We start from the raw sequence: 16430 nt of genomic DNA, 5'->3' as shown, positions 1-16430 counted from the left end.
ACTCAACTTTCTGGGGCCTCAGTTTATTTTTTTTATTTTTTTTTCGGGTCAGTGAGGGTTCAGTGACTTGCCCAGGGTCATGCAGCCAGTACATGTCAAGTGTCTGAGGCCAGATTTGAACTCAGGTCCTCCTGAATCCAGGGCCAGTGATTTATACACTGTACCATGTAGCTGCTCCCTGGGACCTCAGTTTTCAAAGTGAAATCACTGGATTAAATGAACTCTTAAGACCCTTCCCACTCTAAATCATTAATTTTATGATTCCACTCAGGACCTCAGAGATAGAAGGAAGCTACTTGGTCTGTAAGGATCATTTCAGGGAAAGTAATTAGAATTATTTTTCTTTACAAAGAGAAAGGAAATATTAATATAACTTTTTCTGGACTAGTGACTCTTTGTGTGATTCTTGGTACCTGAGTCTCTAACTATAGGTTCCAAAAACCTGTCCTGAAAGGACTCTTATTTCTAAGAGCAGGATTCTTAATCTCTTTTGTGTTATGGACCCCCTCTGACAGCCTGGTAAAACCTGTCATTCTAAGAATGTGTTTAAATGTATAACATAAAATACATAGGATTACAAAGGAAGCCAATTATATCGAAATACATCTATCTTTAAAAGTCAAGTTCACAGGCCCCAGGTTAAGAACCTATAGGGTTGGGCAGCTAGATGGCGCAGTGGATGGAGCACTGGCCCTGGAGTCAGGAGTACCTGAGTTCAAATCTGGCCTCAGACACTTAACACTTACTAGCTGTGTGACCCTGGGCAAGTCACTTAACCCCAATTGCTTCACTAAAAAAAAAAATTAAATTAAAAAATAAAGAACCTATAGGGTTAAAAAAAAAAAAGGCAGGGTAGGGGCAGCTATGTGGTACAGTGGATAGGGCACCGACCCTGGATTCAGGAGGACCTGAGTTCAAATCTGGTCTCAGACACTTGACACTTACTAGCTATGTGACCTTGGGCAAGTCACTTAACCCTCATTGCCAAACACACACAAAAAAAAGAAAGAAAGAAAGAAATGATGAGCAGGATGATTTCAGAGAACCTGGGAAGACTTATATGCATTTATGCAAAATGAAGTGAACAGAACCAGGAGAATATTGTACATAGTAATGGTGATATTGTAATAATGATCAACTGTGAAAGACAACTACTCTGATCAAGATAATGATCCAAAACAATTCCAAAGCACCTTTGATGAAAAATGCCATCCATCTCCAAAGGGAGAACTGATGAATTCTGAGTGAAGATTGAAGAATACTTTTTTATCTTATTTTTCTTGTTTTTTTTTTAATGTTTTCTTCTGTAACTTGGTTACTATGGAAATATATTTTACATGTCTTTACATAACCAATATCATATTGTTTGCCTTCTCAAGGTATGGGGAAAGGTCAGGAAGGAGGAAAAGAATTTGGAACTCAATTTTTTTAAATATAAAAAAATTAATGTAATTGGGAAATATTTAACATAATAAATAAAAATATATTTTGAAAAGGAAAGAAAAAGAAGTGAGTGCCTGAAGTAAGAATGAAGTTAGTGTTGAGACTTCCTTTCAAGAATAGTAAAACTGCTATTACTGAAATTCTCAAATTACTCATTACTATTTTGAGTGATATTATTAGTTATCCAATTAACACAAAGAAGAGAATTTAGATTTGTTCTTTTGTCAAGTAACAAGTATTTATTTTATTAATCTGTCCCTCCCACTCCCCTACTAATTGAGTAAATTAAAAAAATAAAGTTAAAAAAAGGTCTGTCAGCATATTCATAGCTTTATAGTCCAGCAAAATGTCTAAAAATGTGTCTCTGCATTTTAAGTTCATCACCCCTCTCTCAGATGGTGAGTGGTGTATTCTGTCTTCATTTTTTCTGGTGTCATAGTCTATCAGTGCATTGACTAGATTTCTAAAATCTTTTAAAGTAGTTTTTTCTCATTGTGTAAATTGTTCTCCTAATTCTGTTCACTTTGCTCTGCCTCGATTCATAAAGGTCTTCTGAGTTTCCTTTGAAATTGTTCATTTCGTTATTTCCATTATGTTCATAAACTACAAAAAATTGCTATATATTTTTGTGTTCATATAGATATCTTTATTTTTTTTGTTGTTGTATAAACCTAGTAGTGATATCGTTAGACCAAAGGGAATGCATAATTTGGTAACTCTCTGGGTAAAGTTCCAAATTGCTTTCCATAATGGACTAATTCACTATTCTACCAACAATGCACTGCTTTACCTGTTTTCCTAAAGCTCCTCCACCATTTCATATGTTTCTCTTTTGTTATCTTTTCCAGTTTGATAGGCATGAGGTAGAACATCAAAGTGCTTTAATTTGCATATCTCTAGTTATTACTGATTTAGAACATTTTTTCATGTGATAGTTGATAACTTGATGTCTTCCTTTGAAAACTGCCTGTTCATATTCTGTGACCACATATCTACTAGGGAAATTGCTCTTGTCTTTAATTTGCATCAGTTCCCTTTATACATTGGAATTAGGTGCTCAGTGAATTCACGGGTCACTCATTATTATTGGTGGTACCATTAGTTATTCAAAAGAAACAAATGATAAAAATTTAGATTTATTTTAAAAAAACTTTTTGAAATTGCTAGACATATCTGGTTTATTGTTCCAACACTGAATGTTAACCTTTTAGGTTTTAAAGACAGCAAGGTTTCCTCTTCCAGATAACTAAATAGTATACGACACTTGCATTAAAGTTATCCTTTTACTTTATTTAGCATTCTGATAGAACCCTTGAACAATTTATATCTGCTGAGAAAAGCTAAGACTTACCTAATTGTCCTGGTGCAGATGTGAAATCGAGGCAACACTTGAGAGACTAAAGAAACTGGAGCGAGATCTCAGCTTTAAGGAGCAGGAACTGAAGGAAAGAGAGAGACGCCTGAAGATGTGGGAGCAAAAGCTGACTGAACAGTCCAATACTCCTGTAAGTATGTGCTATGACATGAGCCTCCTCTTTCCCACTTCCCCTTTAAAGAGCATTTAGAAAGACTGGCTAAGCATGGCAGCATGGCGAATACTCTCATTCTGTCTCCCCGTGGCTTTGCAGGCAGTAGTTTGATAGTGGTCCACCACTGACATCTGAGTGATACTCATATCAAATTTCAATTTTCAAAAAATGCATAGAAACCCATCAAATTGTATTCAATTTTTGGCTCGGTCCTTGAGACCTGTTTTTCTGTCAGTGTCTTTATAGACAAGAAGTTTTTAAAATATTATTGTCTTACTACCTACTGAATCTCATCTCTTAAGAAAATATTCCTAAATGCTGATTAAACATCTCATTGATGATTAACTAGTTCACTACCAAGTGAGTTGGTTTAGCAGCCTCTGCATTAAAAAAAAAAGAAAACCAACATTGCTAGAAGGAGTAGTACTTGAACTCAAATTTAACCTTTTTTTCTACTTCCTCTATATTTGTCCACATACCTTAAAAATGGACAAAAAAAATTTCTGTGCCAACCCAACTTGAATGCTTGTGGTGCAATTCATTAGTATTAGTAAGATCACAAAGGGCAGATACTTAAAAACATGGATAAAATAAAGAGTAGATTCACCTAAAGTATCTTGGTTTTTATATATCTGGTTTTCTGCAGAGAAGCAATGTGGAAAATCTTTTTTTTTTTCTTTAATAAGATGGCCATTGGTTTTGTATGACCACCAAACATATCAATATCATTATTTTTTGCTTTCTTCTACTAAGCAAAATTTTTTCCCTTTTTAAATCCTGAAAATTTATATGAAAATAAAACATGTCATTCAGTCTCCTTCAATTTGCAGTTGATCTAAGGTGCTACCTTAAGCAAATACCATCCCTTCTGCCACTCCCCAACCCCATATTTAAAAAAAAAAAAAAGAAAAGAAAGAAAATCATGCTATCCATTAGGAAAACTAGGCTCTCTGGTGTTCTGGTCATAGTAGGGGTCTCCATGTTAAAGCATGTTTCTTATAATTCTCCTAAGTGAATATAGGCATATGTATAGTTTTTCTTCAATGTCACAGGGAGCTACGAATCACAGATGACTTATACTTGACTTTCAGAATTTTGAAAAAGAAGCTTTTCAGAATGAATAACTTAGTCTTGCTTTTATTAGTTATAAAGAACAAACAAGAAAAGGTGATAAAGATTATTACTTTATAATAAATTAATATTTCAAAAATGATTGGTTATAAAGATATGTTAGAATTTTGAAATAAATAATAATAACTAACATTTATATAGCACTTACTTATATAGCACTCTCTGCTGAGAACTTTCCAGTTATCTCATTTGATCTTCACAACAACCCTGGGAGGTAGGTGCTATTATTGAACCCAGTTTTACTGATGAAGAAACAGAGGCAGTGGTTAAGTGACTTGCCCAGGGTCACATAGCTAGTAAGTATCTGAGGTCACATTTGAACTCAGGTCTTCCTGACTTCAGGCTCAGAGCTTGTTCCACTGCTCCACCTAGCTGCCTCTATCTTTGACTACCATAAGTACTACCACAGTAACGTTTGAGAGCATTGCATGAGTCTATTATTGAATATTTCAAATATGAGGCATTTAAACAATAGTAGGAATGACCTTAGATGGGAGAAAAGATAAGTAGTTCATTTGGGGGCGATACCATTTCAGGACCCATTGATACTAAACTGAGAGCAGTTATTTACAGAGTTGGTCCTTGTGGCCTAAAGATGGTGCTTACACATGAGAGCCATTTGTTCATAACCATTCAAGTGATCAGGCTAATTGCTTTATTTATAAGATGGCAAGAACAGCTCTTACCATTGAGGGTATTTTTGGTTTTGTTCTTTTTTCTTTTGTTGTTACTAGCTGTATAACTTCATTAGTACTGGATCTTCCCAGTGAATAACTCCCTCTACCAATGCAGATCATTACTTGCTCTGCAAATTAGAGTCCTAGGGAATTACTCTGGGCACTAATAGGTTAAATGACTTGTCCAGCATCCCAAAGCCAGTATGTATAAAAGGCTGAATTTGAACCCAGGTCCTTCTGACTCTCTGAGGCCAGCTTTCTGCCTTGAGTGTTTAAGACAGAATATTTCTAAAGACATGGAAACTTTAAACTATAAAGCTCTACGTGGCAAGATTAATTTTATCCTGTTTTAGAAGACGATACTTTGATTCACTTAAAAGGATAGTTTGGGGGGACTTTTCAAGTTGTCTTTTTGCTTAATTTCTTCGCATGGGTTATGGTAAGAATTCGTGGGTTATGTCTTAACACAATAACACTATTACTCACCAGTCATATTCCAGATAAGGAAACTAATACTTTGATGCTGCTAGAGGTTGTTCCTTTATAATAACTTGCTTCCACTTCAGGAAACTTCAAATAATGTCACTGAGCTTGTGAATATCACCTAGCACTGGGCAGAAAGACACGCAGTCTTACTGAGGACTTTCTTTTTTATCCCTTCTCTCCACTCCACTCTTCCCTTTTAAAATCAAGAGCAATGGGGCAGCTAGGTGGTGGATAAAGCACCAGCCCTGGAGTCAGGAGGACCTGAGTTCAAATCTGACCTCAGACACTTGACACTTACTAGCTGTGTGACCCTGGGCAAGTCACTTAACCCTCATTGCCCTGCAAACAAAACAACAACAACAATAAAACCACATACACACAAAAAATCAAGAGCCTAAATTTTCTGTACTGTACTTTTGTCTCACATCTTCCACAAAGGGCTGACATGCTCGAAGGAAAGGATGCTCTTACTCAAATAGTTTGTATTCTGCAAATATTTCCTTTGTGCATTTCATTTCATAGCATGGATCTGAATTCCCATTTGACCTTTAATATGGTTTCTGTAATAGAAGCTTCAAAGAAATAGTAAATACAACTCCAAAGAAGTGGCTGTGAGAATGGTTCCGATGTTCAGATTAATTGGATTCTCTTCAAAATGGCAAGTTTCACTGAGATGATTTTTGGATACTTCAAAAGATCTGCGCTTCCATTGATTTGCACCATCCTTCCACCAGTGCAGATTAAGGACCTTCCACTTGTTAAATGATGTTTTCATGAATTGTTGTGGCCTAAAAAATGTTGGCCAATTTGATAACCAACTTTTGGATGAAGAGTTTCTACTCCCTTAGCTAGTCTGGTCCTGCATTTGGCTCGTTAGTAGTCCCACACTCAAAGCTTGTCCAGCTTGGTGGTGTTTGTGTTCTACTGCTGTATCTGACCTTTGAGAATCTGACCTTTGAGAATTGCCACATTGAGGCAATAAAGGGGAAGTGTCTTTGCATAATTGAATGCAAATAGTAAAATTCTCTCTAAGGCAGCCATTTCTACAATTTTTGTGAGGGATGGGGCAGTGAAGGTTAAGTGACTTGCCCAGGGTCACACAGCTAGTGTCAAGTGTCTGAGGCCAGATTTGAACTCAGGTCCTCCTGAATCTAGGGCTGGTGCTTTATCCATTGCACTGCCCCTCCATTTCCACAATTATTAGAGGGAATTAATTTTCAAATCACTGTTTATTATGTTGAGACCAGGTCGTAGGTCAAAATATGTTGTGAAAAGGGAATTCCTCTTTTTATTCTTGAATGAGGAAGACATATTTTCTATGAGTAACTAGTATATACTAATAATAAAAAAGGCAATTCAGAATAAGTTATGTAAAAACTCTTTATACTCTGTTATGGCATGAAATAAGAAAGACTCCTAAAAATGAATAAAGAGTGAAGATAGTTCTTAAGCACTTAACAGTTGAAGACCACTTTGGGCAGCTGATAAATTTGACTGAAAAGAGAAATACCCAATTTTCAAAGCAAAAGGGTATAAAGAAAAGTATTTTCCACATCACTGCAATCTTTCAGCTGGATTCTATGAAGTGACTTTCTTGTATTGATATCACTAGAAGTATTTCCCTAATAAAATAAGATGTCATTCAAAAACTCAGTCATAATTTTAATGAAAGGTTTGGAAAATCATTTTTAGATTCACAATATTAGGTCATTCCAGGAGGACAGTGATTGTACACTGTTCTACCACAACATTACCTAAATACCAGGACAGTCCCAAATTGCTGTAAACCCTAATTTGGTTGACTTCCTTGAAAAGGAGCTAGTGACTTTGCCAGATGCCATCTACTTTACCCTTTCTTGTCTTACCATTAACAACATGAAGACAGGTAGGTTACTGAAAGTTACATCTCATAGACAAAACATTGCATATGACTACAATGAACAGAAAACATCTAAAAGGAAAGCACTATTAAAAGATAGTCTGAAATAGGGGAAATGGCAGGGTTATAGGACAGGGATAAGAAACCTCTAAATAGTTGCTCTTTTCTTCTCAGCTTTCACATGTGGCCTTTTGTTTTAGTTATTCATGATTCTTAAATGACACAGACAAAATATGTAGAATATTCACAAAAAACACCAAATCTGAGTTGTGGAAGGGACCTCAGTGGGCCTCTAATTCAAGGTACCCAAGAAAGGAATCGGCACTATAATAAACCCTGACATTCCAATGCTCATGGTCAAGTAAATGATTTAGATCAGAAATGCCCTCAAATGCATAAGAAATGGAAAAATTAAGGAGAAAGTCTCTTTTTCCAGTTCAGGCCCATACACAAATGTGACAACCAGAAGAAAAAAAAAGAAGTTGGCTGCCCTTAGTTCCCCAACATTCTCTTGCCTGCTAAACTGTCTTTGCACATTTTCATAACCTTTTCTGCTCTGGGCCAGGCTTTCTTGATTTCTTTGGTTTTGTTGGGATTTTCCATCTATTTCCTTTCACTTTTAAATGTGACAGTTAAAACGAAAAAAAAAAATTCTGTGGTAAAGTGAAGTGAACAGAAACTAAGAGACTGCCACCAAACCATTTTGTATGCACAAAATGAAGGCTTGGAAAGTTATAACTTTTCTATTTGAAATTATATTCCTTGTGGTTACTCATAGACTTTCCATTGGGATTTGTCCTGTCATTTGTAAGTAACAAAACAAAAATGAAGCAAAGTGAATTTAAATGAATTCCTTCATTAGTCCCTGAGTTCATTTCACTAACCATTTTACCTTCTGTTTAATTCTAGCTTATCTTGTGGTGCCTGTTTCCTCAATTGAGTTTGGTTTTTAACTCTCCTTTTTTACTTCTGTCCTTTCTTCCTTTTTGATAGCTTCTCTTGCCTCTTGCTGCAAGAATGTCTGAGGAGTCTTACTTTGAATCTAAGACAGAGGAATCAAACAGTGCAGAGATGTCATGTCAAATCACAGCAACAAGTAACGGGGAGGGAGATGGCATGAAGCAAAGTCTACAGGCCATGATGGTGATGGGCTTTGGGGATGTCTTCTCAATGAACAAAGCAGGAGCTGTCCTGCATTCTGGAATGCAGATAAACATGCAAGCCAAGCAGAATTCTTCCAAAACCACATCTAAGAGAAGGGGAAAGAAAATCAACATGGCCCTGGGGTTCAGTGAATTTGATATGTCAGAAGGTGACAATGATGATGATGACGGCGATGAGGGTGACATGGATGACAGTAGTGAATGAAATCAAAAATCCAGAATTCTCTTAAGCCTGAAAGCAAAGCAATAAATTTTTAAATGTTCAGAAAAAAAAAAAAAGAAACTTGTAATCTTGATCTATATTGAAAAACAGTCAAGGAGGAAATCAAACACTGTGGATTTTTTTTTGTTGTTGTTTGTTTGTTTGTTTTTGTTTTTTAGGCCAGTCACATATACATGGCAGCACTCTATGTTTAGACTACTACTGATTTATTTTTGCTTAATGAAATTTTGAAGGAAAATAAGAAAAATGTTAAGGAAAAATAGATGTAGCTCACAATTCAACTGTAATGTGGTGCCTGATTACAGAAATTCCTGTGGCTTAAAAAAAGTACAATTGACTTTCATGCTGAGGACATTTTAACGTATTTGAAACATGAGTGTTTTGTATTATGTATTTGGCTTAATTTTATTTCCCTCTTACTATGGATAAAGATATTTGTATTTTGAGCCAATGCTCCTGGCTTCTATTTCAACCTAAATACTTGTTTCTGCTGTTAACCTATTCTTAAATCAAAGCAGTGAATTTCTTACATATTTATTTTGTATGAAAATACTTGGTGATGTCAGAAACACTTGGTTGTGACTAAAGATTTGGACAAAAGAACCTGAGATCAAAGGAGGTTGTTTCAAACACCTATCTTCAGTAATACCCAAACAAAGAACATTTTCAACACCAAATTGCTATTTGTATAGGATCTCATCCTAAAGTGTCCTAGTGCTTCCTGAAACACAGTTTCTTAAAGTAAAACTCTAGCAATTTTATCAATAACATGTTAGTGAAAGGAAGACTACTCATCTTTGAAACTGACAGCAAACGCTAGAGACCTTTATATTTATCTCTACAAGCCTTGAAGACTCATCAATGCACTTTCCTCTAAAAGTTAGCTTTTACTTTATGCAAATGAACTCAATACTTTATGCATTAGAAAAAGGCTGCTGTTGATGGGGGCACCACCTCCCAGCTTTGTGGGTCCTAAACATTGTCAGTAAAATGGAATGGTAATCCTGGATCTTGAATCTATTTTTAAGAAGAAATTAACCATTATGAAATAAGATTCTAAGGGAAAATGACCGTAATCATTTAGCAGTAACAGCACCAGATTCTGTGTCTGAATAGCTCTTCACCATGACCTAATCACTAATTTGGTTCTCAGACGCTTCCCCACAATCATCTGTATGCTGCTATGCCTCTTTCTGCAGTGACTCAGAGATGCCAGTGCTTGTACAGAGAGGCTGATAGTTATTTCTCTGGTGACTGCTTGAGAAACCTGGCAAAGCTAAGATGTTTTCTAAATGAAGTAGTATCAGCAATTTGTTTCCAGACAAAATTATGAAGCAATATATTTTTTTTTTCTTGAAACTAAATCCCATGAAATGCCTTTGGTGGCATTTTTTCCCTTAAGAAAACCTAAAGAAAGACGATCACAAAGGTTATTAGTTATACATATATCTATTGCCATTTCCAATCACCTTAGCTAATTCCAAGCCTGAAATCAAGCCTCCCAGGATTTGAAAACTCATATATTCCCATGTACTTTAGAAAGTTATAAAAGTACCCCAAATATATCTATATAAGTTGTTCCAGCTTCCCCATTTGGAGTAAATCCTAAGATGTTTTTGTATATGATATGTGAAACCATTCCTCATGCCAATGGGGCTAAAATAATGAAATGACCTCAGTAAGTCTTTCCTGGGAAACCAGTTTTGAGTAGTTTTTGCTCCAGCCATAGGGAGTATGAAGCTAAAAGAAAATAGCTTCCAAGAGAAGAAAACTAGTGTCATGCAAAGTACACAAACAAAGGGATTCTCAGGTACCCTGAGGGCTATTGCAAAGCATTGGTCAAATTCTCCTGGACTAAGCTATTTACGGACTGTAAGTAAAGCACCTTTGGAAGCTATTTTAATGCCAAAGTCATTGGTATGCATGCTAAGTCAATACAAAGAAAAAATAAGTTCATGATGACCCCTATTGACTGACACTTGGGTTAGACACTGAGCTTGTGAAATGCTGTACAAAAGATAATTCTTCTCCCACTGTTCCCACATGTGTAGTACCTAGTGGCTAACACACTTGTGCCCTCTAGGTGGGGGGGTCTGATGATCTCCAAAGCCCATAGTCCTCCAAACGTAGGCAGGGCTATTAGGGTAGTAGTAGACAAAAGATGAGATAGGAAGGGAAGATCTTGTTAGGGTCCCAAAAAGGCAGAGACAAGGGTGTGCCTTGAATGTTTCATCTTGCATAAGCAAAGAAAAATGTGTCTGTGCATGCTACTCCTCCTGCATCTGGGTGCTTCAAATTTAAAACACACACACATACTGTTACCTTCTAACCAACAAATGAGTACATATAAATTAATTGGAAAGTGGGATTTTCCTCCTTTTAATATGTAAATCAATCAAAAGATATTACAAGTTAGAACCCAGAAAGTCAGAGACTGCTGGCATTATGTGCCTAGTTTTGCCACTGACTGAAACATAGCTGCTTTTCTGAATTTATGCTTCTTTGTCAACTTCCTCATCAGTGTAGTAGCTGGCCATGGTCACACAGAGAATGTACACATCTCTGCTATAATAGACCCAGTGCCATCAAGAAGGAGTGTGTCTTTCATTCTCTTCCAGAAGCCGTGGCATGAACTCCTTCCTAACACTCTAGGAACAGTTAGTAATTTTACAGAGTTGGGGCAGTGTGGCCCCTTCATTTGTCCAGAAAGGCTCGGGCATATGTAAAAATCGAATGGTGTATTAAGAATTAGTAGGAAAGGACCCCAGAGATTATTTATTTAGTCAACCCTCTCATTTTAGAGTTGAGGAAATGGAGATTAAGGAGCGGCAAAGTGACTTACAGCAAATTCAGTTCAAGTCAGCAAACAATTATTAAATACATTATGTGGGTATGTATTATGCATTATCATACACAGTATACATTAGACTTCATTCCTGTCCTCTTAGAGCTTACAGTCAATTAAAGAGATATGAAACTTCTAAGATCTGGCAATACAATCCATTTCAAACTCCTGTAGTTATTTACTAGATGCACTTCATAATGCATGTTTCTAATAAACTTCATTAGGTTATAGATACTTGATAGTAATCTTTTTTTCTTCTTAATGGAATTCTATCAGCACAACTGATGAAAAGCAAAGTAAGACATTTGCCATGGTTAAGCCTGAATTTTGAAAGGGTCCTGCTACCACATCATCATTTCCTGTTAGAATGATTCTTTATCCAGCATTGTTTGGTAGAATTTAGCAAACCAGGTTCTTCTTTGAATTTTTAAAAGAAATGCTTATTGAACTAATGCAAAATCATTGGGGGTGGTTTTCGGTTTATAGGTTGTAATCTACTTTTATACAGCTTCCACTCAACTTTGGAATATTTCCACCAAAAGCTAACGTGCTAGTGTAGATTTTGTCTCATGACTGCAACTCATAAAAATACATATGTTGTTAGTAAGGATAGTTTGGGAAATGCTGAGAATTTTCAGTATTGAAAATGAGAATTGAATCCCTACAATTTGGGAGGGCAGGGGGTTAAGTGACTTGCCCATGGTCACACAGCTAGAAATCCCTACATTTTTATAATCATTGTTAGGAGCAGATGTCTGAAGACTTAACTGTCGTTTAATATTTTGACTAAATTCATAAGGTTATTCAGGTAGACATTGCCAGCTTTACATTCATATTAGGGTGTCCACAGCTATTCTCCTTCAGGAGTAATAAATCAAATCGCCAAAGTCAGTGCATGCATTTTCAAAATAATAGCTGCTACATGTACATTCAGCCTGAATTAAGAATATCCATAACCTTTATCTCCTCAGCACCAAGAATAACAGGGATAGAACTAGTTTCCAAGGGGAAATGGGCCATTGAGACCATTAGGAAGGACAAAATTCAACTTAGTTCATTCTCAACTACAGTGACTCAGTTCTCAGAGGAGAAAATTCAAGAAACTAGCTTTGTTATGATTCTGCTTTTCCTTCTACTCATTTTTAACAGAAATTTCTGTATTTTATACCAACACTAGGGGTGAGGGACTCATTTCCGATTGTAGGATCGGTGATGATAAAGACCTTAGTTTTTCAGACTTTACCAAGCAGTTTAATTAGTCACAGTGGCAGTGGCAAGTAGTCACATTTTAAGAGGCAGCAGACAGACATATTTGCAATTAAAGGAGCTAGGATAAAATCATTGCTCTGTTGTGCACTACCTATGTGAACTGTAGCAAGTAGCTAAACTTTTCTGGGTTCAGTTTCATTTTCTGTAAAATTAGGAGGTTGACCTAGGTGATCTTTGTGATCACTTCCAGGTAAATTTATGATCTTTATAACCCTTTAGTCATTTCAGATATTTGCAATTAGACCTCTTTAGATTCAAGGAATTAATAGTCAGGTCAGCTGGTCAACAAACATTTATTCTGTATTTACTATGTGCCAGGCATTGTGCTAAGCACTGGGATATAAAGAAAGGCAAAAACATGTGGGATGCAGAGCAGCACCTCAAGTAGTGCTACAGACTCAGCCGTATCTTTTTCTTCTCTTTTTTTTCATCAAAGAAGTAAAGATTTTATGAGTGATAATAAAAAACCCAGTTATTCCAAGTTAAATATTATTACACTAGCAATAGTTTGCCACATGTCAGAATGAGAGCACACTACACAAATACCGCTAAGGTGTTACTAAGCCAACTTCACTTGTGTGTTGTGTTCATTTTCTTTCTGTAATCAGGCACCTTTTTACAGGTTCTGCAAAAGACCCCTTTTCCAGGATAGCATTTAAATAATGTCTCCAGAGACAATCTGTTCTATTCTTTGCCTTTTAATGTAGCTTGATGGACACACTTGCAGCATTTTTCTACAATGTAAAATTAGCCACTAGCAGGAAAATCTGGAGGACAAAACATTTCATTTTCTCCCCCAGACTTCAACTTAGCGTGCGCACTCTAATGCCTGTGTGGAGCTTTCTGGTGTGGGAATATTAACTTCAGATTTAGTTTCAAGCACCTATATTAAATATTTTATATTGTGTGCTGAATGTTATAATACCTTTTTAATGTCAGATACAGTACACTGCATTTATTGCTTTTGCACTCTTGAAAAAGTTTTGTACTAAATAATAGAAAATGATACTATTTATACTCTTTTAAGTGTGGTCAGATGAGCTTTGAATAGACAGCATTTTCACGGTGGTTTTTTTAAAAAGTATTTTTTCTCTCTCATTCTGTTGGGATATTATTCTGAGCAATGCCGGTGCCAGAATTTTGTATAAGAATCTGTATGGAGCATGAAATTATAGTCTTGTGTGGTGAGACTTTTCTGTCATTGTCTTACTACCTAGTAGGAACTTAATATTCCAATACAAAGCCAGCAATGTATTCAGTAATCTCCATGGTGTCATACATTTCATTTTGATGTGAACTTTTTTCCTTTGCTTTCCTTTGTTCTAAAACTCTATTTTGCAATAAACATTTTGACAGTAAATTCTTTGGTTATGTGTTGCTGTGTATGCAGTGTCTGTGTTAGCTTCGATCCCCAAACACCTTCAAAAGGGATGATTGTCACATGCTTCCTACTTGTTCCCCCATCCTCTATGCAATGCACATAACCATGCAGTTTTTTTTTAAATCAGTAAAAATGAGCGAACTGATATGATAATGGGGTAGAGAATCAGGTGTTTTTTTGAATCTCAAAGGAAAGGTGGGAAAACATCTAGAACTGTGATGTTACTGTGGGTATTACCATGTCCCTAATGACTCTCCCATTGTAGATATTTATGTTGACTGTATTTATATGATGATGAAGTATATAATGAAAATGATAAGCCACTATGTGCTTATAGAGCGTCATGTTCTTTTTTCTGCGTCCAATTTCAAAACATTTTGAAGCATGACAGCCTTTCCCCCAGTGAGCCTTTGTAATGTTAGATCTTTTCATGCCCTCCAATGGGTTCTACCAATCAGGTATCCAAACTGCATGGCATAGTGACCTCTCATTTAAGGGTTTGGGAATGAGTCATCTTTAAGGCCCTCATTTCTGTAAATCTCAAAAGACACATTCTATTCCATGCCTCCTAAATTCTTTACTGGAATAGCACCAAAATTACTGACTTTGACCACTGCAAATTCAGTCATAAATAATATTCCATCCAACATACTTTCATTTCTAGATTGTGTTTGGTTCAGCATTTGGAATCTGGATGGGTCCCTTTCCTCCCCCCTCCCCTTTCACCACCCCTCCCAAAAGAAATATAGTTTAATCACAAGAAATATTTCTTCAGTTTTCTGTGCTGTTTTTTTGAGCTGATCAAAAGTTTCTCCTTTTACATTTGTTTTTGTGTTTTGGGAGGAGAGCAATGATTTGTTTTTATAGCTGGATCCAGCTATTTTGTAAAGGAAGCAAGTCTATTTTATATATATATATATATTTATATATTATATATTATATATATATTGATTGAGCTTAGCTTTATAATCTATTCTCCAAGTCATCTTCTCTTCCTTTTTCTTTAAAACAGGTGAGTACATGCATTTGGTAGCTTCTGCAAGCATCATTTATTAAAGAGGGGAGGAGAATAGGAAAAAGTTTCATTCATGTAGTATACCCTGAAGACAGCATACTTAGTCAGTGAAATAATAAACATTTCAGAAGTATAATAAGTATTCTTCTGAAAGACTTATAACCAAGTACCAAAAGCATATTAACCTAGATATTTAATATGGAGACTCTTAAAAATTCTGCTTCCTGACTTTCAAATTTCCTCCATAAATCTGGTTCCATCCAAACTATCAAAATTCATTTCCCACTACTACCCAAATGGACCTTCTACTCTGTCTCCTCACTGTCTCAGAGGTTCATCTTGCCTTTCCTGTTCCTGCTTTCTTGCCTCTGCCTGTCTTGTTCCCCTTCTCTCTGCCAAATCCTATCCATCGTTTAATGCCCAACCCAATCACCTCTTCCCCAAATACTGTAGCCCATTGTTTTCTTATGAACTCCTAGAGGATGACTTAATCTGTACCACCCAATTTAACTTTTAACCATATGCTGTCATCTTTTGATATTTGTTAGTATTGTTTTCCTAACTGAACTATAAACTTCTTGCAGGCAGTATTTTCATTTTATCTTTCTTCATCACACCTAGCATAATGCTGTTAGATCAACAAATGCTAGGTATTACAGAAGCTGCACAGTAGTGATTTCTAGAGTCAGAAAATTCCTTGGGCTTTAGTTTCTTTTCTTTTTTTTCTTTTTAAGCAATCAGGGTTAAGTGACTTGCCCAGAGTCACACAACTGGTAAGTATATAAGACCAGATTTGAACTCAGGTCCTCCTGACTCCAGGATTGGTGTTCTATCCACTGAGCCATCTGGCTGCCCCAGCTTAATTTTCTTTATTTGTGAAATGAAAGGGTTGGATTGGATGGTCTCTTAGCTTGACAATCTCATGACCTTATTATCCCCTAGACTTTCCCTTCTCCATTCTTCATTTACACAGGATCCAAAATATTTTTTTCTATGACAAAGATCTGGCCATGCCACTCCTTTTCTCAAAAACCTGCTGCAGTGGTTCACCATTGCCAGTAGAACAAATTACAAACTCTACAGCTTGACACTTTAGCTTTGACAACCTGATTCCAGACTGCTTTTCCAAAATTATTTCCTATCTCTCCCCTTCATGCAATCATGTTCCAGTCAAATTGAATTATCGGTTGTTTCCCAGTCCTATTCTGTACTCCCCTATCTCCCATGCCTCAAATATAAGCTCTCCACATCTCCATCTGCCAAAATCCTCTTCCTCCAATTTCTATTCCAAGGGCCATCTTCTCCAGTAACATTTACCTGATCCTCTTCCCAGCTAGATGGTTCTCTCTTTCTCCTCTTATTTTTATAGCATCTTCACTAGATCCTTCC

General features: G+C 36.3%; 1 protein-coding gene across 2 annotated transcripts in view; it reads left to right on the top strand.

Annotated features, from left to right (window-relative positions):
• The window catches only part of MAP3K20 (mitogen-activated protein kinase kinase kinase 20), a 224823-nt gene that overhangs the window by 149335 nt on the left and 59058 nt on the right, over positions 1-16430 (top strand). Inside the window, exons 11-12 of one of the 2 annotated variants that reach the window (XM_043994178.1) lie at positions 2813-2948; positions 8139-13999. In XM_043994178.1, the coding sequence (XP_043850113.1) occupies positions 2813-2948; positions 8139-8513 (511 nt within the window). In that variant the 3' untranslated portion in view covers positions 8514-13999. Of the gene's footprint in view, positions 1-2812; positions 2949-8138; positions 14000-16430 lie in introns of those variants that run through there. The other variant, XM_043994177.1, reaches the window with a different exon arrangement.

This window comes from Dromiciops gliroides, chromosome 3 (assembly GCF_019393635.1).
Source record: "Dromiciops gliroides isolate mDroGli1 chromosome 3, mDroGli1.pri, whole genome shotgun sequence".
Classification (NCBI taxonomy): domain Eukaryota; kingdom Metazoa; phylum Chordata; class Mammalia; order Microbiotheria; family Microbiotheriidae; genus Dromiciops; species Dromiciops gliroides.
Note: the sequence above shows the minus strand (reverse complement) of the source record. Positions and strands in the feature narration are given on the sequence as shown.